Genomic DNA, 20,060 nt, shown 5'->3' on the forward strand with positions numbered 1-20,060 from the left:
CCTAAAAATGGTGTAAAAAGCATTTTTTTTTGCGTTTTTTTTTTTTTTTTTTTTTTTTTTTTGAACGCCATTAGATCTGCTCCGTTCTGAATTCGGTGGCGCCCTCCAAGCACGTAGGGCCAAAGAGCTGAGCTTGGGTTATCATCATGCAAATAAATGCTGCTTTGGGTAGAAGAGGCTTTCTTAGAGAGACAGATTGTCACGGTGCAGTTAAAGAAAATAAAAAATGAAAACAAGCAGCAGTAATACTTGAAAACCACACTCTGGAGGTTAAATTACTTTTTCCAGAGCGCACAGGTACTACTGGGCACTGAAATCCATTGCTGTACAAAACTTTAGTGAAACAGTTACTACTTTATTAAACTGCTTTTGCTTATAGTTTATTAAATGAGGTTACTTAGTGGAGGTTTTTGTTCTATACCATTCCTGTTGTTTCTATCTCAGTCAGTTTCGGCTGGATTTAAGGCTGATATATGCATCATTTAGGAGCACTACTAAAAGTTACGACTTTTCACTGTTTCTGGAAGGAAACATCGGTCTTTATCAAATCTGCGTTGGAAGGATGAAAAACTGTCACCCTGCTACACTTAATAATTTATATGTACATGTTGTTTATCTTTCCAGATACGGATTTTTTAAGAAAATATTGTTATTGTTGAAGATGTACAACCCTCATACTTTTTCATCCCAGTTTTTCTTACCGACTTTATTTGGGGAGGCTGAATTTAAATATTGCTGTACACTTGGAGAATTCAGGTGGGAGCGGTTTACAGAATAGCTTTGGCTGACATATCCTGTGATTGGATATCTACATACGGTGACACTGGCGCCAAAGACGTCGCCAAGGCCTCAATTGAACAACTTAACCTCTGGCATGAAGTGATAATGTCACCTGCTGTCACTTCTGTGAAGTGAGTACGTATTTGGGGGCAGTCCTTGCTCTTTAGGACCACACTAAAACATGTAAGCATGGTACAGGAAATATTTTTGTATATTTCACCTATGCCATTTCATATTCTTCTCAGAAGGCATGTAAATAAATCGGAGGTGTAAATGTGGTAAAGAGACTTCGGCGACTCTGACAAGTTTACACCTCGGCTTCACTGTGTTTAATTTCAGGTGTGGAGGGAAGCTGTAACACCGTAAAATTACTGTTAAGCTAAATCATCGTCGTCACTCAGTTTAATAAGACTACATTGAAGAATGAAGCTCCACTTCATAAGCTGACTGTGCAAACTGAGAGACGGGTAAAGCTGTTTTAAGTGTTAGCAAGGATCGTGGGCGGAGATAAAGTGCAAAGGACATATATGCATTAATTTCTGTTTAAGTACAACATCAGCTAAAATCACCAGAAGCGTTTAGGCCTAATAAAACGGTGAAGGTGCTGCAGGGCTAAACTCTTAATTCGTGCCAAAATATCTACTCACAATTTTACGACGGATGCAGTCCAAAGGAGAAGAACCAACTCTATTTTGACCATTGAATTGATGATTTTGTTACTTTTAATAAGTGTGATCTTTCCTGATCTCAAAGATGCATGTTGGTCATCGGTTGTAGAAAGATGGACCAAATGAAGATATTTCAAACCCTATTATTAAAAAACACACAAAAAAATATATATATAAAAAAAAAAACAAGCATGTCATGACAAAACCCTTTTTGTGTTAGCTGTGCAATATTTTGTAGGAGAAAATGATGGTTTTTTGTTGCTTTCAACCATGTTTTGATACCGTTCTTTTAGTTCAATATCTAAGATTGCTGGTTTGTGCATTTAATTTTTTTTTTTTATTTATGAGATTATTTCCTGAAAGAAGGAAAATATCTATACATACTGTATATTGTGGAGTTTTCCCAAACTTTTTTTTTGTGTTAAATCTGTAAAGAGTGTAGCCCAGGTTGTGGGGGTTGGCGATGAGAACAGGCATCCTAATTTGAAGTTTGCTTTGGATGGAAAAAAATAAATAAATAAAGATGTGAATGAGCAAGTGCCCAGTTTAATGTAGTTGGTAGACTAGTGTAAGTGTTAAGTCGAGGTGTGTTTGTGTTCAGCTGTGCAGTCTACCAATCCCATCAGTGTTAAATCTATTATATTTAAATGTGTTCATGGCTTCTACACATTCAAACACATTCTTCACTGAGTTGATGTTCAGCATTACTTATGGACTCGGTTAGGGATTCACTTTAAACCGATGACGAGTTGTTTGTAGACATTGTAGGATTTGACTTTTCTTTAGAAAAGATCTGTGCTTTGTATTTGCAGGTGTAGACTTAACTGACAAAAACACTTGAAAAATAATAAAAAATAAGAGTCTGATGAGTATGGTGACTGAACGTTCATAGTGGATGGATAGTAAGGCATGCCATGTAAATTATTTTAGAACTGTATATGTCACTCATCTTTTTAATAAAACTGTCATTGTTTGAGAAAATACCAAGTTGTGTTTCTTAAAATTACAAGTTGATTAATTTCAGTATGATGTGTTTCAGACAGACTGAGGTACTTTGTATAAAAAACATATTAAATGCAGTTGCTTTTTTTAAATATAATTTTTAAAACAATTGTTCTACTAGTTCAGTGTCGAAATGGTTTTTGTTAAATTACACGAAAAAGTTTTTTTTTTTTTTTTTTTTTTTGCAACTGGGTATGTTTATATGAAATGGCTAGATTTTAAATATTAATGTAATGCACACATCAAAGGATTAAAGTGACAGGATACAAAGCAAACATAATAAAAATACAGGTTTTATTATATCGATTTTTGTACGCTGGAACCTGTAAATCTTTCATTATCGTTACTTTCCGTCCCTGTCCGTGGTGCTGAACTCTGATCACGTGACCCTTCCCCCCCGATGGCTGCGTGTTTCCGCCCCCTTTTCATTTTAGCACCTTTCCTTTCTTTGTCTTTTCATGAAGCGACACAAACAGAACAGCTTCGGCTGCACTTTTAAATAAACGTCACCACAATACTGTATAGACAGGTCTATGTGAGCTATTCGTTGAAGGCCGCGGATTGTGTTCTCATCGCCATTTTCAGCCGTCAGACACCTCGGTGGAATAATGGACACAGACTACTCCTCCGGCTTGGAAAACCCTCTTTACAGCGAGCTGAAATACTTCTGCAGGAAAATACAGGAGGCCTATCAGGACCTGAAGGAGGATTTAACACCTTATCGTGATGATCGATTTTACAGGTGAATCTGTTCTCAACGAATCTGCCGAAATATATGATAAAGGATTTGTTTTGTCATCAAAATGATTCTGAAAGGTAAAGGGAAATTTGCTAGATATCAGATTATTATGAGGGCTGTTAATTATACTTTTTTTTTTTTACACGTTACACATTTTGCTGATATCCTGATAAACACTTGATGAAAGATATTCAAATAATTAGTAGGTCTTGTTAAACAGCAACTAAAACATAAAGGCGTATTGATTATTGGCAACAAAAGCAACAAGTTGCCATGTTTTTAAACACCGTTTTACATTAGTGAGAAAAACATGTCTTGAAATAATAATCCTAAAATAAGGTAGAAGTTGACATACCGCGGCGCAAACCAGTAATTAATAAATTAATAAATACTGTTTGTAATTCAAGGTATAGACCTGATGTAGAAACGGAGAATGCCCTGTGATTTCTGTAGCTCAAATTACAAAAAGGTGCAGGCAGAAAAGGACGCATGCTACATAGGCTTCCTGATTCTTAAGGCCCCTTCGAAGTTCCCCTCCCTCGGTTCTGCTGTCACGTGACTTCCAGACTCTTCCCATTCGATGACGTTGCCCCTCTGCACTAGCAGCTTGATGTTGATACACGGATGTGGATTCACGACGAAAATCTACCAGTTTTTCGCTCCGCCGAGACTGTACACCGGATTAAATGGAGCTGTAAGTGTCCTTTACGTCCAGGGAGCATACTAAAAACTTGTATTTGACGCTAAAAGTTGTGAGAATTAGCGTTTAAAAACCACATCTGTCAGTACTGTTAGCTTAAACCAGCATGGACGCTGTTGTGTTGACATATCCGGCTCAAACCAAAGCGGCATTGAACTTGGAGCAAATACAACGTTTTTGTCGATTTTGTGTGTGCTTTATCATTAATTGCCATCTTCTCGTGACAGGCTGGCACCCATGCGGCTCTACACCTTGTCTAAAAGACATTTTGTCCTGGTCTTTGTGGTGTTCTTGATATGCTTTGGCCTCACAGTCTTCATTGGGATTGCAGGTACGTGACGACGGCATATGAAGCTTAAAAGTGTTAGGTTTACGAGAAATGAGTCTTTCCACCTTCCTGTTACTCATTGCGTTTACGTGAACCACAAAATCATTCTCATTTGCGTTGAATGCAGCATGTGAGACTCAAAAGCTTAAATGCGCAGGTCAAATTTGAGAATACTCACTGCTTCCCCTTCAAGGATATCCTGGTATCTTGTTCACAATTGATGGTGGGATAAAGCTTGAGATGTATAGATATATTGGCGATCATCTTCTGTTCCTCTGGTCTTTTAGTTAATTGCCAGATTATTAGTTCAGCTTGAATGATGGCATACACTTTTTCTGTTACAACCACACATTTTTAAATTTGTCTGCTGCATTTATATGCGGCCCCCTTTACTTTTATAGCCCTAGACTGGGATGGAAATAAAACCATCTGTATTTTTTTCCCCTGCTTTCCATTAATGCACAATCATTTCTAAACCTATCACCTAAAATCCTAATAAAATTAAGGTTTGTTTGTAAAGTCACAAAATGACTTTTTCAGTCATCTCCATAGCAACATAACTCAGTTCAGGTTATGAACTTCCAGGCTCGGAGCTAGCGTCACGATTGTATACGTTTTCATAATTCTTTACAACAAGCTGCATCTTTTCGCAGTAAAACTGCTCAGCAGCATTGGTTCAATTGAATCTCTGTCTTCCTGCCTGACGCATCTGATGTGTTTTTCTTCGTGGGGTTTTGATTTGAGATAAATAATTTCTGTGTTTGTTTACTTTTTTAGGTCCAAGGATTATCGCTGAGCAGGAGCATAATGCTGATCAGTTAAAAAACATAAATAGTTCAATAAAGGTGAGACATTTCTAGAACAAAGGAGCGTATATTGCCAAAACATCTCACAATACTTTTAATAGTTACCTGTCTACGCATAAAGCATATTTGATCTAAACCAACAATATTGTTGGTTTAGATCTCGGACTGTTCGAGGCCTATTACAAAGATGTGAAGCAATAAACCATTAACCAAATTTTTTTATTATTATTATTATTATTATTATTATTATTATTATTATTATTATTTTTCTGGACCTGGTAGCAGAAATATTAGTATTGTTTGAGTTCAAATATTTGGAAGAAAATAATTTTTCCAACAAATACGTGATTTTTCACGAAGGTCCAAAGCAGCGATGAAACCATCAATAAAAAGCCACAAATTCTCCCCAACACAACCCAAATAAAGATATCCTGTGGAATTTCTCACATTTTGTAATTATTTAATCTTAATTTGTTGTGTCATTGATGCTTTCAGACTGGACCATTTAGTTTAGATTCTCCAACTCTCACCACCTACAACCAGCAGCTGTGGCTCACCTGTGTGATGCAGGCTGGAAACAGCAACAGTACGTCACTTTTGCCTTCACATCTGAATGCGCTCTGAAAGCTGCGCTATCGATCTTTTTACCTGCCTAATAAAGCCAAACTTCTGTCTGCATCAGTGAAAGACTTCAAGCAGAACTTTGAGATCAACGTCGATCTTAAAGGAACGATGCAGGACGCCAGTGTGACGCACATCAAGAGCGTGCAGCAGAAATCACGGATGCTGCACTGTGGCGTTGTAAGTCAACACACAAGATCAGAGTGTCGCGCAAGAACTTGATGACTTTTTTTTTTTTTTTTTTTGGCGTTCAGTAAAGTTATGCAGTTTTCCGTTTTTCGCCTATGAAGCAGAAATGTGATGAGATCATTGTGCTGCACCTGGGTTACCTGAACTACACTCGGTATCGGGTTGCAGTCAGCTTCCAAGGCCTTGAAAACATCTCTTATGAAATCAAGGTTAAGTTTGTGGTGAGTGGAAGTCACTGATTTTTCTTTTCTTTTGATGTTTTTAATCGCTTCTCTGTTTAATGTCTTTTCCCATTCTCTTGAATTTATTTCCACCCATAGTGGAAAACGTACAACCCCACCTTCTCTCAAGTGGAAATTTGGTTCCGTTTTGTCTTTGTGGTTTTGACTTTCATGGTAACGGTAAGAAAGTTTGCTTCCAAGGTTTGAAATATTTTAAGGTTGCCAGCTCAGTCTGAACATAGCAAAGTGCGACAGTAACAATATCCCTTTTATATTCTAGTGTTTGTTTGCACACTCTCTGAGGAAGTTTTCCATGAGGGATTGGGGTATTGAGCAGAAGTGGATGTCGATTCTGCTTCCTTTGTTGCTGCTCTACAATGGTGAGTTTCCATTTTCTATCCAATTTCACACCTGGGTGAAGATGGCCTCCCAACCTTCTTCAAATTAAACTAAATTTTTGTCTAATGATTGCGCTTGTTTGTGCCACTATCATTTTGAATGGTTTCTAGAGGTCATCAGATGTTAGACGTGAACCGATGCTTAGTTAAAATGCTCTTTAACCGTAGCAATTTAATCAAAGTGACATCTCAAGAGGTAACAGAATGACATATGAAGCTAAAAATCTGATTGTTTGTTCAACTTTGCAGCAGATGTGAATACACAAGGGAAATGCTAGAGTTTTAAGAGGTTCTGTATTTTTGTTGTTTTTCCAGATCCGTTCTTCCCGTTGTCATTCCTGGTGAACAGCTGGTTTCCAGGGACCTTGGATGCTTTTTTCCAGGCTCTCTTCCTGTGCTCCCTGCTCCTCTTCTGGCTCTGCGTCTACCACGGCATCAGGGTTCAGGTGGGTGCAGTCGCTCTTTGCATTAGTCCACTAAATGTTCCCTTATTTGCTACCGATTGCTGATTCTGTTATTGTTCCTTTTTCAGGGCGAGAGGAAATTCCTCACCTTCTACCTGCCCAAGCTGATCATCGTGGGTCTGCTGTGGCTCTCTGCCGTCACGCTTGGCGTATGGCAGACGTAAGCGGGAATCGCCAAATATTCTCAGCTTCTTTCAAACTGTGACTTCTAACAGAACTGAAGAGCTCTACTTCTCTTTTTCAGCGTTAACGAGCTCCAGGATCCCACCTTTAACTACAAACTGGACATTGCGAACTTCCAGGTAAAACTGGAACTTTTTTGAACTTTACCAAATTTTAAACAACTTTTCATGACAAAATTCTATAGTGTAGTAAACAATCTCCTCTCATCCTTCATCAGGGCATGAAGGTGTTCTTCCTGATCGTTGTTGCCTTCTACATCCTGTACCTGATATTCCTAATTGTCCGAGCTTGTTCTGAACTGAAGAACATGCCTTACTCAGGTATCCCAGAATCCCTCACTTCTCTGTTTTTTGTTTCAGTGTTGGGTTTTAGCCCTGGCAGCATGAATAAACGGTACCTCTTTTATCTCTAGATCTTCGGCTTAAGTTTTTGACAGCGCTGACGTTTGTAGTTCTTGTTATAAGGTACGTTCAAGTTAGGCTGCTTTTTTAATAAAAAATAAAAAAAAATCAGTTTTTTTTAATAATCCTTCTTTCTTCCAGCATGGTCATTCTGTACCTGAGGTTTGGTGCCAAGGCTCTTCAGGATAATTTTGTGGCTGAATTATCTACCCATTACCAGAACTATATCCTTTGTATTTTGTTAAAATATGCAAAATCTTTTGGAAAACTCCATGTAGGTATTGTATTTGTCCTTAATTCCAGATATACCAGCTGAATTTTTATCCTTTTATGGCCTGCTCAACTTTTATTTATACACGTTAGCATTTGTGTATTCTCCCTCAAAAAATGCCCTTTATGGTAAGTGATACCTCGTGATAAACTGGAGCATCTTTTGGACTATAGGACATTTTAAATTGATTCATTAATCCAACTTTCCCAGACTCGCAGCTGAAGGATAACCCTGCTTTCTCCATGCTGAACGACTCAGACGATGAAGTAATTTACGGGTAAATGTTTTCCAGAACGTTTTCTTCCCTTTTCCAGGTGCGTGATAAGATGCAATCCTAACAGATGTGTGTGTGTTTATGCAGAAGTGACTATGAGGAGATGCCTTTACAGAATGGACGCGCCAACAAAGTAACGACAAAGTACCAGGACGACAGCGACAGTGACTGATGCATCCGTTGGCAGATCACTTCTCTTGTCTCTTCGGGGTTGGAAACCACGAGGATTCAGAGATTATCATTTGTGTGCATCTGCTCTTATGAAGTTAAACAAAAAACAAAACAAAAAAAACTGTACATAAATATATATATATATTTTTAAAAGAAGATAAATTACATCTTTGCTGAATGTACTGTACTTTTGAAAGGTGAGTAAACCAACTCACACAAAAGCAACATGTATGTATAACAGTTTTTACTGGTGTTATAAGCACTCATGTGTGACTTCAAATCCTGATTAATTGAAGCAAACAGGAAAGGTGTCATAGAGTTGAAGTTCCGATTTGAAACATTTTAAAGCTTTATGTCAAATTACTGTCTGTCTGACTACTTTATATCATTCCTTTTTTGCCTTTTGGCACTCTGACAGTAAGAAACCACTGCAAGATGCAACTCACTAACATCAGTTTAGGTAGGAAGTAAATTATGCTTCAGGGAATCCAATCATAAAACCTCTTTAACCTCAGATAAAGGGGATGTTATAAAAGAGCCTTAATTTCAACAGGTACCACTACTATTACCACTTTAGAAAAGCAGCTGTAAATGTGCACTTTTCAAGTTTTATTTAATTTGCCAAACAGTGATTTGATACTGTTTTGTAGGATAAGTTGTGGAAGATCATCTTCCAACCAGCTAGTTACTCAATTCTTATCCCAGCATGTACAGAACAGTGGCCCAAACATTTTTGCCTTCCTTGAGCCTTTTTTTAATTCAGAACTTTACTGATATTGCCAATGTTCTTCTTGTTGCTCTCTTCTGTTTTAAGAGTCAGGAGCTTATGGACAAAAACAACCAAAATAAATGTATTTCTGTTCAATATGGATGTGTTTTAAACAAGTTGGTGCCTTGTCTTTACTCCTTTTCTCTTGTAAATGGGCTCCAATCTCAGATCTCTAAATGTAAATAAGTGGAATTCCTTGTAAATGTCGGTTATGTTGGCTAAACATGGTTGTTTTTTCAAACGTTATTAGTTTGATTTTGTTGACTCAAGGCTGTAAATATGGCAGTGTTATGTGATGTGGAAATAAAGCAAAGTGGATACAGACATATTAAGGTTGTTTAATTGCACTTATACAAATAACATTTCATAAAATTTCATCCAACATTCTACTTTGTGTAAAACAAGAAAATTTAACGGAGTTTTAATTATGCTTTAGTTTTAGATGGCCAGCCCAAAGACGCTGATGATGACATACATAGTGTCGTTTTCCCATCTCACTGTGCAGCTTCCTGTTGGATACAAATATGCAAAAAGTGCTGTAAAATGTGTTTGCTACTTAGGACTTCTCTTCATATGATCTGAAACATATGATGTTTCAGATCATATGTTAGAATCAGAAATGGATAACTTGGGTACCATCAAAAAGGCATTTTCAAAGAATTTCATTTATTAAAGGACAGAAGTTATCTAACCTGATCCTGTGTGGGAAAAGGTAATTGCTTTCTAAACTTAACTAATTATGGCAGTCCTGATGTTTAAAAAATTAATTTGTCATTTAAAAATAAAATTGACATCATTTGTACGATTTTAAACCATGTTGTTTATAAAAGCTTGTGGAAAAGCTTTTATAAACAAGTGTTTAGTGTTTCAAATTTGAAACACTAAAGCTGATACTAAATAATATTCATAAGCTGTATGATTTGAAGAAAAAGAGAAGTGCGTTTACCATCAGTAGTGTTGTCCCAGAAGCAGGTGCTGGCTGTTTGCAGCCCTGCTCCATTCTTTTGCATGATGATGCAGTTTACTGAAGCAAACACACACGGTGTTCAGAAACACAAGGACTAGAAATGCCATTCTTAAATCAGGAGATCTATATACCGATGAACTTGAACGGCTTATCCAGCTTGCTGAGCTGAATGAGGCACTGCTCCACCACGCTGGTGGTCCACTGGTTCACTCTGCCGTGCTTGTAGGAGTTTTCTCCTATCACCGTTTCTACAGACTGCACAGGACCAGACAATGTTCACCGATCTTATAAACACCTAGAAAACGTTAGTTAATGGAGAAGTTCTGCTTCCGGTATATGTTTTGGTCCCTACCAATGAAAAGGAGAATAAAAACGGTGCCTAGCAACCGTTAGTGTTCTTAGCAACCAGGTATCGCTAATCACAAATTTCGCAGGAACAGGGTTGAATAGTTCCTTTAAATAACACTGTCAGATTTTATTAACAATTACAAAGGCGGATGTTTCTCTTACATCTTTTATGATCTTGCTCACTTCTTCGACAATGAACGTGGTCTGCAAAAAACAAAACAGTTTAACAAGCTAGCCAACCCACGGAGCTGCTCAGAGGGACAAGTGCCCTTTGTAGCATCAAATACTGCGCATATTTAAACATGTACATTATACAAATATAGTATTTATCAGATTTATTAAAGTTTTCACTCCAGTAAGAGACGAATATTGAGAGCACAACATACCTTATCTTCACTCATAAAATCGTCCATCGTTGCTAATGTTTCAGAAACCGGAACTAGAATCACTATAAAATTATCTTCAAAATAAAACAAATGGACACGTCATGGACAAATTAAATCCTCCCCCGTAAATACGTTTTTAATTGGGACCATTGATAAGTTAAATGTAACTATAAAAAAGAGAAACACGTAGAAACGAGATGGGCACAAATGCAAAAAAAACAAAAACAAAAAAAAACAGGCTTTTTACGACTCTCAAAGGAGATGATCACTTTTATTGTGTACGCATTCTAAATGTTTTAAAATTAGAGCGGCACAAATGTTTTTGATGGAAGCTGCAAGAAAACTCAGTTATAGTTGCAAACTACTAGTAATCTTATTTTTGAAAATAACCGGAACTCTAGAATAGTTTATCGCCGCAAACTTTCAGCAGTCGTTTTAGCTTCTGTCCCTTGATTAAAATCGAGGCTTTCAAAATGTTGTTTGGCGCCCCCTTTAGGCAACGGCTCAAACTGCACCATAATCAAACAAAACTGCAGAACGACTCGGGAAAAAACAAAAAAACTGTAACCTGAAGTACTCATTCATGAGCTGAACCAAAACCAGACAGTCTTACTAAGGTAAACTTAAAAGCCTGTTTTTGAGCAGGTCAAAGTTTCAGAAATACAGATGAGTAGAAGCCAATACAAAGTCAAGAAACATAAAATGAATAAATGTGATCAATGAGGCATGAGCACAATGCTGGTATGTCTAAATGCCCTCCAGGGGACATGAGAGGGGGAAAAAAATCCTCATGTCCCCAGGAGGGCTCCGTAAAAAAAACAAACTATAGCTTTGTTTTTATTTTTAAACAATATCTGGTTAGAAAAAAAATAAAGACAGAGACCTTATACAACAAAATTGGGATTTTTTTTTTTTTTGGGGGGGGGGGGGGGATGCTTGTACATTATATTTCCCATGAAAAGAGAAGGCTTTGTCTCCAGGTGGAGTAATTTTATTTAGAAACAACTTTTGAAAAATAAAATAAATCAATGTTACTGCCAATTTCTGGTTCTTTTCTTGGGTTTAATTACCATCTCCAAATGTTCTGTCAGGGATCACCTCCAAAGAAGCATTATTGTGAAGTTTTGTCTCTTTTCCTTTAAGAATTATTTCTATGCAACACTTAGCGGCTTTAGATAATCCAACACAATAAAGAGAAACTTACTGAGCAGCTACAACGTAAATGAGTTTTCATAGAAATAATCAGCAGCTCTTCCAGTTGAGCAAATGGCTGCAAACCAACTAAAAAAAAACCCCAAAACAATGCCAACCAGTCCATAGTACAGGAGTTTTTTTTTTCTTCTATAGATTGTTATTTTTGTGTGATGGGGAATGAATTCTGGTCCATTAACTCGCCGACTCTTTCCTGCAGGATTTGAACCACCTCTGCCAGGATGAAAACATGCGTGTCATCAAGATCTTTTAAGATAAACTTCTTTCCCAAAGCCATCGTTTCGTCGAGGTAGAGGAGGAACTGTTTCATGGCAGGATCGCTGGTAGAGAAGAAACGAAAGTTCATTTACAAAAAACAAAAAAAAAAAACACTAAGTAGTTGTTCAGATGGCAGAATTTAAAATATATAGTGCTAAAGTCATGCACGTAGCTGGTAAGGAAACCATGGTACTGGGCTGACATTTTTTGTATTACTAACATTGTTATTGTTTTGGTTTTGTGTTTAAAATACTAAATGTAATTCTTTCAAATTGTGTATTTTCCAGTATTACTTTCAGACTTCTGCAAGAAGACTTGAGGTTCTCACTTACCATTCAACAAGGACTCCTTTGTGGACGTTTACCATGTTGACACACGTAGAGGTGATCAACAACGCACTTCCTCAGCCGCAGCCAACTAATGGGCTAAATAATCGGCAGCACAAAGGAAATACGACATTAATCACAGTTCATAGTTAGCAGTTTGATTGTTATATAAATAAAGGAAATGAATTTGAATGTAACCAATGAAACAGGAGAACATACAGAGAACCAGTTATTCTTTTACGAAACATCTGTTGTCTGATCTTAGCTAACCTTGCTAATGCTAAGTAAATGCATCATTTGGCGAGAGATTTGTTCGGCTAAACAACTGCTTTAAATGTCTAACGTATCAATTAACTCATCATGCATCAACGTACCTGATTATATTCCAGATTTCTGTACAATTACGGTAATTGACTCCTGAGCAGCTGGTAGTAACCACTCCAACTTTCACAGTGACAAATGTACGGCGTGCGACAAAGGACAACTGTTGTTCATTCGCATTTGAGAAACCCCTTTCATCCGTTTCACCCGATTAAAGATATAGTTTACAAGAGATCATTTCTAAGGATATGTTAATAATTTTCTTTATAACCCATTTTGATGCATAATATTTATTATTCTTCATCTGCTGTTATCCCCAAAGAAAAGAGTTGATAGGTTTTACTGTAGTGCAACACAAAACATTGAATAAGTGATGTCAAAAAAGAAGAAAAAAGCCCACTAATGTTCTCCAGTTTTACTCATTTGTTGGATTTATTGTCATCAAACAGCATTTATATTAGGTTTTAAGCCAGAAAATCAATTATATCAGCAAAAATATTTCTACTGCTCGATTAATCTTCAAGATAAAATAAGAGAGCTGATGTAATATTAATTCAGAGCCCTCTGAGGTCAGGCTCAGAAAGGAACACATTTTGGCACAAAAATTTGTACAATTTATAAATATAAAAATAAAGCTCAACACCAACAGTCTGGTCCAAACTACTGAGGAGTATTTTACAGACTAAAAAGAACTTGTTATATTCTATGTGCAAGGATAAGCTTAATCGTAAACATGGTAATGGTGACGTGTGAAAACTAAAATGATGGAAATGTGTCTGATTTGCAGGAAATGCCCATCTAAAAAATAATCCCAACATTTTTTTAAATCACAGTTGACACATATCCACAGACATTAATGGGTAAAACAAAATTCATTTGTCTTATTCAATTGGTATTTCACTTCTCACATAATGATTAGTGCCCAAGTTAATGTGTGATAAGCTGGTAAGGTGTCGTTTCAGGTTTGATTTAAGGGTGTAGGGTGATGGTCAGTTTCAAGTAGTAGGTTGCATCATTGTTATTTGTGCTTCTGAAGTTGCATCACTGGCTGATGAACTGCTGCAGTGCTTCTTGGATGAACTGCAGGCTGCGTCTGTACAGAAACGAGTCTTTCTTCTCTGGCTTGCAGATGTTGAGATGATCGACATCCACCTTAATAAGCTCCCCAAGGCCGAGATCTAAAACAAAATGAAAGCGCACTCAAAATGAGAAACGGAAGGACACATGTCGCATAGCGTCAAGTGTTACACACCTGCTGACTGCGTTGGTACCACCACAACCTTGATCATGGGACTGATGTTTGTAGGCTGGGTCTCTGCAAAGCTCAGCACCTTGATTTCATTTTCTTTGGCAATATTGAGGAAGCCCTCATTTAGACTGCGGAGATCTGGTGAGTCTTTAGACACGCAGATATTTGACTTTTTAGAGGCTGAACTAAACCCAGAGAGTTACGCAGGTCAAAATGAAAACAGGAGATTCACCTTTGCAGAGTTCCCTGACTTCTATAGAGGGAAACAGGAGATATCTGACATTGACAGAGTACTCTGCCATGAAGGTGCCATGGTGAGGAACACTATAGAACATAATCCCCTTAGTGTTCTTTAACAATCCCTGCAGATCTGGGTCATCAGCTGCATCCAGCAGCATTTTCTTCACAAGTAAACCTAACAGAAAAATCAAACACAAGAGGGCATGAAAGTAAAACATACATTCTTAAACTGAACTGAAGGAATAGGAAGAGAGGTTTTGTGGCAAAATACCTCCCATACTGTGAGCTACCCACACCACAGGCCTCTCCCCAACTCCTGCAAGTTTTAATTTGTTTAGCAGCTCTCGACTTCTGTACGCCAACGACTTCCTGATGAGACAAACGTAGGAAAAAAAAAAGAGAAAACTCTAAATAACTGCAAACTCGTTGGTCTGGAACAAAAATGCTGTTTTTCTCACTGGTGACGTTGTCACGTTAAAACGCCCATGTGAACGATGTTTCCTTTTCAGCAAAAAGCAACATGACCACTTCAAGTACTTTGGTGCATTCAACCTGAGCCAATCACAAATGTACATGAGATAAAAACAGATTTTTCACCTTTGATTGTCAGCAGGACAATTAGCCATCCAGTCACTGAGATGACTGTCATACTCCACTGACAGCACTCTCAGGTTTGGACAGTCAGCTGCCAGCCATGACTGCCAAAAAAATAAAAATAAATTAAAAACAGAACAGTAAGTGGTAAGGTTTGTTTACTCAAAAATCATTAAAAATCTCCAGAGATTAAACAATTTCTAGTCACTTCTAGAGCCAGAGAGGCAACATTTTATCGCATTTCTTTTAAACACGTTGAAGATCCTTATGTTTTTAAGGCGACATGAATAATTGTCACCTTTGGCCAGCACTCTGTGTAGTGATCTTCACTTTCAGCTTCCCTCTCTTCTTCTAATGTGCTGCGGTCCTTCTGCCTCCATGTTTTAAAAGCTGCTCCTAGAATCCCATGGATGAACAGCACATCTGCTTTGCTTGACTGGCTGAAAATAGACAAAGTCAAAAAGTGACTGTTTAGTTGTATTTAGAAAATAAATGAAGCTAATTTTAGCATAAAACTATAATCATCTTCCTACTCAACACGTGTTTGTGGGTGGAGGATGTAGACGCCATCTTGGTATTTCTCCCTCACTGCCTCCCTGTCCAGGTTGGCCAGAGCCCGAGCCGCATGAGACGCCTCCATCACATGAGGAGACTTCATCGTCTCGGCCAGCACAGACACCCAACCTAAAGACAGGCAAGTACCGTTAAGTTAGTAATGTCTGGATAGAAAAACATGTCTCGAAATGGGGACTGACTTACCGGACTGGACTATAGCCTGGTGAATACTTTCGTTTAGTGCCAGGTTTCCTATTACCCGCACAATGTTCCTCCGGATCTTCAGGGACTCCCTTCGAAGCTGATAAAGTCTCTGAAGAATCTGCAGACCTCCATTTTCAACGATGCGGTCACAGTGGCTCTGCACCTGCAGAGCACACAGTCAAGTTTCTGTGATTTACAACAAGGTATCAGTCACAGTCTGAGAGACTTCTCCACTGAACTGAATTCACATACAGTCTATGTGTAATTACCTTTGAGTGCTGTACGAGTGCTTGCAGACAGAAGGACTCGGCTTTTTCTGAGGGAACAGAGGTGAGGCTCTGGGCGTAGGGAAGCCCATTACCCCCAAAACACCACAGACCACCCTGCAACACCAATCAATGCAACTGTTTTCTAACTTTTCCCAGCCATTAAATCCCCAAAAGCTTGTGCATTGATTTGTTGACGATACCCTTTGTGCTGCCATAGACTGATTGCTCTCCCTGAGTGCTAGCGAGGTGAAGTACTGCACACATCTGTCGACCTCAGAAAGAGGCAGAGACGCCAAGAGCTGCCGCAGACCATCCTCTGCTGACACACCCTAAGCAGACAAAAGCGCTGTTGGTAGCCGTTGGCAGCACATCTTTCCATGGTATGGAAATGTGTACTTATAAAAGGATTATACTGTTTTATAGAAATGCATACATCTTCTAAATCAGGCAGTGCAGGCGGCTGTCGGAAGAATCGCAGGTCTACTTGAGGCGTTCGGGCCAGGCCCACTGCTGTTCGCTGGTCGATTACTTGGGCTGCTGTCTGATACTGGTAGTCTGCATTGTTCGAGACATTTGAACTCTAATGCCAAATGAGTTGATGCAAATTAAATGTAGAAGACCACCAATTGTGTTTTTACCTTGCCAGTGGGAATTTTCTGCAAGCTCCTGGACAGCCTGAAGTCTTACGGCCTTTTTAGGTGACTGTGTCCTCTTAAGAAGCAGCCATAGTGCAACCTCGTGTGGGTCTGCATCCACATGACTGAAGTGCTCTTAGACACAGAGACAATAAATCAATTTACTAACTTAACACAATATCGATACAGCAAAGTGAAATTGTGCTGCTAAGACAGATAAGTGCACAAAGGAACTAAACCCAGTCTATGTCTAATAATCTTAATCTACAATTCTGCTTTTAGATTAAAACAACGTCTGGGGAGTTCCATCACAAACCTCGTAGCGAGAAAAACCGTCTCGTCGCCTTGGCAGCTTACAATTAGCAAAAGTTCAAATGTTAACATTTTGTCCTTGAACACTAGTTCATAAAAACTAGAAACTCAAAAAAGTGTCAACTAAGGATTACACACATTGATGTATGATACAAAAAGGTACGTATGACACAAAAACAGGATGTCCATGTCTAAGGCAGGTGTTTCCTTTGTCCTAATATAAACAGACAGCCACAATGACAAATAAATGCCCCTTTCTGCTGCTTTAGGCAGCAGTATCACATTTCTTCCTTCAAATTAAAGACAGAATTTTCCTACATAACCCTGAAGCAGCGTTGATTTTCTTACCGTCTAGTGACTGTAGGAAAAGCATAGAGGAGATTTCCAGAAACCTTCTGGCTGCTTTGTGAAGTTCCCTCCTTGCTATTTGTGTGAGCTCTGTGAAAGAGTAACTTCACACAATAAGTGAAAACTTGGAAAACTTGAGTACAGCAATTAGTGTCAGTGTCAGTTTGTTTCGAGCCTTTTGTCCCAAAATGTTGACCTTGAATTATAAAAAATGAGATCATAGAACAGACTGACCCAGAAATTTCATACAGGAAATAGAGTAGAAGGAGGAAGGAAAGAGAGAGGGAAATGGTACCAGATGTTATGGTCCAACTGGATATGGAAACACAACTAATCATGTCCAAAATACATAAGGACACTCAGCCAGGCCTAATCCTGCTACTCCAGACAATATCACACGTCTAACAACATCCAAGACACATCTACAAAAACAGTTTACAGGTTTTGCTTATGTGGCACGAAAATCTCTATAAATGAAAATCATTACCTGCAGTCAGATTCTCCCTTTCGGTAGAGGATGTGGCACTGAGATAAATGTACGACTTGTATTTCTCCTGAAGGATTGCACTGGTGTTGATGGTCACAGACTTATCTAAGGCAAATACCTCATAAGTGATAAACAGACAACCCCTGCAGAGACGGATGAAGAAAAACAACGTCTCAGAGACAACTTGTCTTACACAAACGCCAAACTTTAAGTGTTGAAATCGGCATGGCGATACGGCAACTTACCCAAAGACAACTGCGCTAGTTACTTTAGCTATTTTTCCTAAATTTTGTGGGAAAAGAAAGTTAATATTAGTGAACAGTTTAAACAGACTCCAACTTAAGCATTAATTAATTTATTTATTTACTATGAGCATAACTCAGTGTCCAATGAACAATCAAATTCTGTTGAAACTGGGAAGCAGAATGGAGGATTATGTATTTAACATGACAAAAAAGAAAAATAATTTTCAGACAGTGATTTTTTTTAATTGTAAAAAAAAAAGAAACATTAGAATTTAATGGGAGCTAGATTACCTGGCAATTAGGTCTAAATGTTTTTTAGAGGTACTGAAACTTTTCATAGTAAAACTGATGAGTTCACCACTCAGAGGTTTAAAAACCAAAATGTCTTCTGAATACATATTCAGAAGACATTTTGGTAAATATACAATAAATATACAAAAATAAAGGAATAAAAAAATCATTACAAATATTTTTACCGTCAAGGCAGTCCTTTGTATACAAGGAGCAAGGAAAAAACCAGTAATCACTATTTTCTAGGCTTTAAAGCAACACTGAAAATGAGTAGACCAAAGGGGGAAATCATCAAAAAAAGCACAAATTTCAGTGCATTTTATGATAGATCAACTTTTAAATTCTGCCATGTTGAACCAATACTTTGTAGAACCACCTCTCAATACAGCTTCAGATCCTTTGTCATGTCTATCTCAGCTTAGCGCATCCAGAGAATCAAACTTTCTCCTTTTCTCCTTTGCAAAAGAGAACACTTTTTAAGTTTTGCCACAGATTCTGCATTGAATTTAGGTCTGCACTTTGACTGGGTAGTTCTAATGTAATTGTAATAATGTTTGTTGTGTTTTAAGGTCTTTGTGATGACAGGTAAATCAGGTGAGTCACCCTCTACCCGCATGCATAGAGGTTTATTCAGAGGCGTCTCAATAAAAATGCATGCAACACTTAGATTTTCACTTGTAAGACGTCCTGGAAATGGTGTACACTTTTTCCTCCAATTCACAGTTAAATGCTACTTTTTGCTTGGAAAAAATAAAATCTCAACATAATAAAGGTAAAGGGAAGCAAATACTGTTTCAAAGTGATGCGTGCTGTTTTGGAAGAATAGGATATAAGATACCAGGCAAGACTCGGTCTCAAAACAACAAAAAACTGTTCTCAGTTTTAAGAGAAACATAATTCCCAGGTCCAACATAAATTTAGAGATCACAACGATTTGCACATGAATGTATTAAATGTTAGCTCCCATTTTTAGCTGGGGATTACCAATGTGGTAGGTCATTATTGTGTGATGTCTTACTTAAATGTTTCCACAGGAACACTTTATTCACACCAGGTGGCCCAGCTGTGCTCAATCTTCTACAGTGGATCAAACGGAGAGCTGCTACAGACATCCTCCACCTCTCTGCCTCTACATCAGTCCAACCAAAACAAAACAAACAAAGAAACCGATAGATTTCACAAACCAGGTGTATTAATGGGTGTCGAACGTTTGCTGTGTTAAATAAACTATATGAATTGCATTAGGACAGTCAACACCAGTCCTAGCTAACTGTAACTTGTATAGCGTTTCTTCATATAGGCTTATTCACCTGAAGCAAACATGCTTCACTTTGTGACACACAAATAAAACACCAAAAAGTGACATCTTTTGGAAAGCTAACACACCGAAACGCAGCAGTAATCTAACGAAAGCAAGCTACATTAACGGCTAGCTAGCTAGCTAGCTGTTACAGCTCGCACTAATAGTTAAATCAGAGGTGGCATTCAAAGCTAACCAGCGAATAAGTTGTGGGTTCATTTTAACAACTAGATAGTATAGTTACCTTAAGTATTACAGGTTAACCTTTAGAAGAAATAATGTATTTATTGTCTTCTTCAAGCTGCAGCTGGTGTTTATTAGAATCTTCGTCTCACAAATAATACGTCATCGACCGCTATGATGTCACCTAGGATCATCAGGTGAGCAAATATATATTTATCCATCCATCCATCCATTTTCTGAACACCCTTGTCCCTCAGTGGGGTCGGGAGGGCAAATATTTATAGAGTTTGATAATTAATACCCTGAACGGCTTTTTAGTTATTAGTGTGGAGGCTGTAGGCGTTC

At 38.0% G+C, this 20,060-nt stretch overlaps 4 protein-coding genes across 8 annotated transcripts; 1 reads left to right on the top strand and 3 right to left on the bottom strand.

Annotated features, from left to right (window-relative positions):
* The first annotated feature begins 2,835 nt into the window (after positions 1-2,835).
* Positions 2,836-9,310, top strand: tmem181 (transmembrane protein 181). 3 transcript variants are annotated; one of them, XM_015031260.1, is made up of 17 exons: positions 2,836-3,192; positions 4,117-4,220; positions 4,995-5,062; positions 5,519-5,609; positions 5,706-5,824; positions 5,935-6,054; positions 6,154-6,234; positions 6,335-6,434; positions 6,768-6,898; positions 6,985-7,076; positions 7,161-7,218; positions 7,317-7,419; positions 7,512-7,563; positions 7,642-7,724; positions 7,810-7,899; positions 7,982-8,048; positions 8,133-9,310. In XM_015031260.1, exons 1-17 carry the CDS (start codon positions 3,059-3,061, stop codon positions 8,215-8,217), a joined length of 1,578 nt encoding a protein of 525 aa, XP_014886746.1. In that variant the 5' UTR covers positions 2,836-3,058; the 3' UTR covers positions 8,218-9,310. The 3 variants fall into 3 exon arrangements, with proteins under 3 accessions (XP_014886746.1, XP_014886747.1, XP_014886748.1); XM_015031261.1 differs by having other exon boundaries at positions 5,938-6,054; XM_015031262.1 differs by lacking the exon at positions 2,836-3,192 and adding an exon at positions 3,681-3,883 and having other exon boundaries at positions 8,133-9,309.
* On the bottom strand, positions 9,306-11,507 carry dynlt1b (dynein light chain Tctex-type 1b). Its single transcript, XM_015031264.1, has 5 exons — positions 10,687-11,507; positions 10,463-10,504; positions 10,084-10,207; positions 9,932-10,009; positions 9,306-9,494 (listed from the first exon to the last, which is right to left on the bottom strand). The coding sequence occupies exons 1-5, from the start codon at positions 10,711-10,713 to the stop codon at positions 9,424-9,426; spliced, it is 342 nt and encodes a 113-aa protein (XP_014886750.1). The 5' UTR covers positions 10,714-11,507; the 3' UTR covers positions 9,306-9,423.
* Positions 11,508-11,654: 147 nt separating this feature from the next.
* On the bottom strand, positions 11,655-12,971 carry gtf2h5 (general transcription factor IIH, polypeptide 5). 3 transcript variants are annotated; one of them, XM_015031265.1, is made up of 3 exons: positions 12,857-12,971; positions 12,489-12,581; positions 11,655-12,218 (listed from the first exon to the last, which is right to left on the bottom strand). In XM_015031265.1, the coding sequence occupies exons 2-3, from the start codon at positions 12,521-12,523 to the stop codon at positions 12,038-12,040; spliced, it is 216 nt and encodes a 71-aa protein (XP_014886751.1). In that variant the 5' UTR covers positions 12,524-12,581; positions 12,857-12,971; the 3' UTR covers positions 11,655-12,037. The 3 variants fall into 3 exon arrangements, with proteins under 3 accessions (XP_014886751.1, XP_014886753.1, XP_014886752.1); XM_015031267.1 differs by lacking the exon at positions 12,857-12,971 and adding an exon at positions 12,753-12,840; XM_015031266.1 differs by lacking the exon at positions 12,857-12,971 and adding an exon at positions 12,702-12,820.
* Positions 12,972-13,211: 240 nt separating this feature from the next.
* Positions 13,212-19,897, bottom strand: serac1 (serine active site containing 1). Its single transcript, XM_015031259.1, has 17 exons — positions 19,777-19,897; positions 19,251-19,361; positions 17,942-17,978; positions 17,697-17,839; positions 17,210-17,299; positions 16,553-16,684; positions 16,348-16,469; positions 16,115-16,243; positions 15,915-16,028; positions 15,646-15,808; positions 15,420-15,570; positions 15,185-15,326; positions 14,890-14,990; positions 14,564-14,661; positions 14,285-14,467; positions 14,056-14,199; positions 13,212-13,981 (listed from the first exon to the last, which is right to left on the bottom strand). Exons 2-17 carry the CDS (start codon positions 19,342-19,344, stop codon positions 13,845-13,847), a joined length of 1,980 nt encoding a protein of 659 aa, XP_014886745.1. The 5' UTR covers positions 19,345-19,361; positions 19,777-19,897; the 3' UTR covers positions 13,212-13,844.
* Positions 19,898-20,060: the final 163 nt, after the last annotated feature.

Source organism: Poecilia latipinna, unplaced genomic scaffold (genome assembly GCF_001443285.1).
Source record: "Poecilia latipinna isolate Pla-1442-1.1 unplaced genomic scaffold, P_latipinna-1.0 Scaffold201, whole genome shotgun sequence".
In the NCBI taxonomy this organism is placed as follows: domain Eukaryota; kingdom Metazoa; phylum Chordata; class Actinopteri; order Cyprinodontiformes; family Poeciliidae; genus Poecilia; species Poecilia latipinna.

Bases quoted from the DNA above. Each gene is read 5' to 3' on its own strand.
- tmem181 (XM_015031260.1), top strand. From the start codon at position 3,059: ATGGACACAGACTACTCCTCCGGCTTGGAAAACCCTCTTTACAGCGAG. The intron at 6,055-6,153 runs GTGAGTGGAAGT...TTCCACCCATAG, and splicing joins AAATCAAGGTTAAGTTTGTG to TGGAAAACGTACAACCCCAC. The intron at 6,435-6,767 runs GTGAGTTTCCAT...TTGTTTTTCCAG, and splicing joins TTTGTTGCTGCTCTACAATG to ATCCGTTCTTCCCGTTGTCA.
- dynlt1b (XM_015031264.1), bottom strand. From the start codon at position 10,713: ATGGACGATTTTATGAGTGAAGATAAG. The intron at 10,208-10,462 runs GTAAGAGAAACA...GGTCCTGTGCAG, and splicing joins TGAGCAAGATCATAAAAGAT to TCTGTAGAAACGGTGATAGG. The intron at 10,010-10,083 runs GTATATAGATCT...TGTTTGCTTCAG, and splicing joins TAAGCCGTTCAAGTTCATCG to TAAACTGCATCATCATGCAA.
- gtf2h5 (XM_015031265.1), bottom strand. From the start codon at position 12,523: ATGGTAAACGTCCACAAAGGAGTCCTTGTTGAATG. The intron at 12,219-12,488 runs GTAAGTGAGAAC...CTTCTCTACCAG, and splicing joins AAAGGAGTCCTTGTTGAATG to CGATCCTGCCATGAAACAGT.
- serac1 (XM_015031259.1), bottom strand. From the start codon at position 19,344: ATGTCTGTAGCAGCTCTCCGTTTGATCCACTGTAGAAGATTGAGCACA. The intron at 17,840-17,941 runs GTAAGTTGCCGT...CCGTCTCTGCAG, and splicing joins ACTAGCGCAGTTGTCTTTGG to GGGTTGTCTGTTTATCACTT. The intron at 15,571-15,645 runs GTAAGTCAGTCC...GCCTGTCTTTAG, and splicing joins CCAGGCTATAGTCCAGTCCG to GTTGGGTGTCTGTGCTGGCC.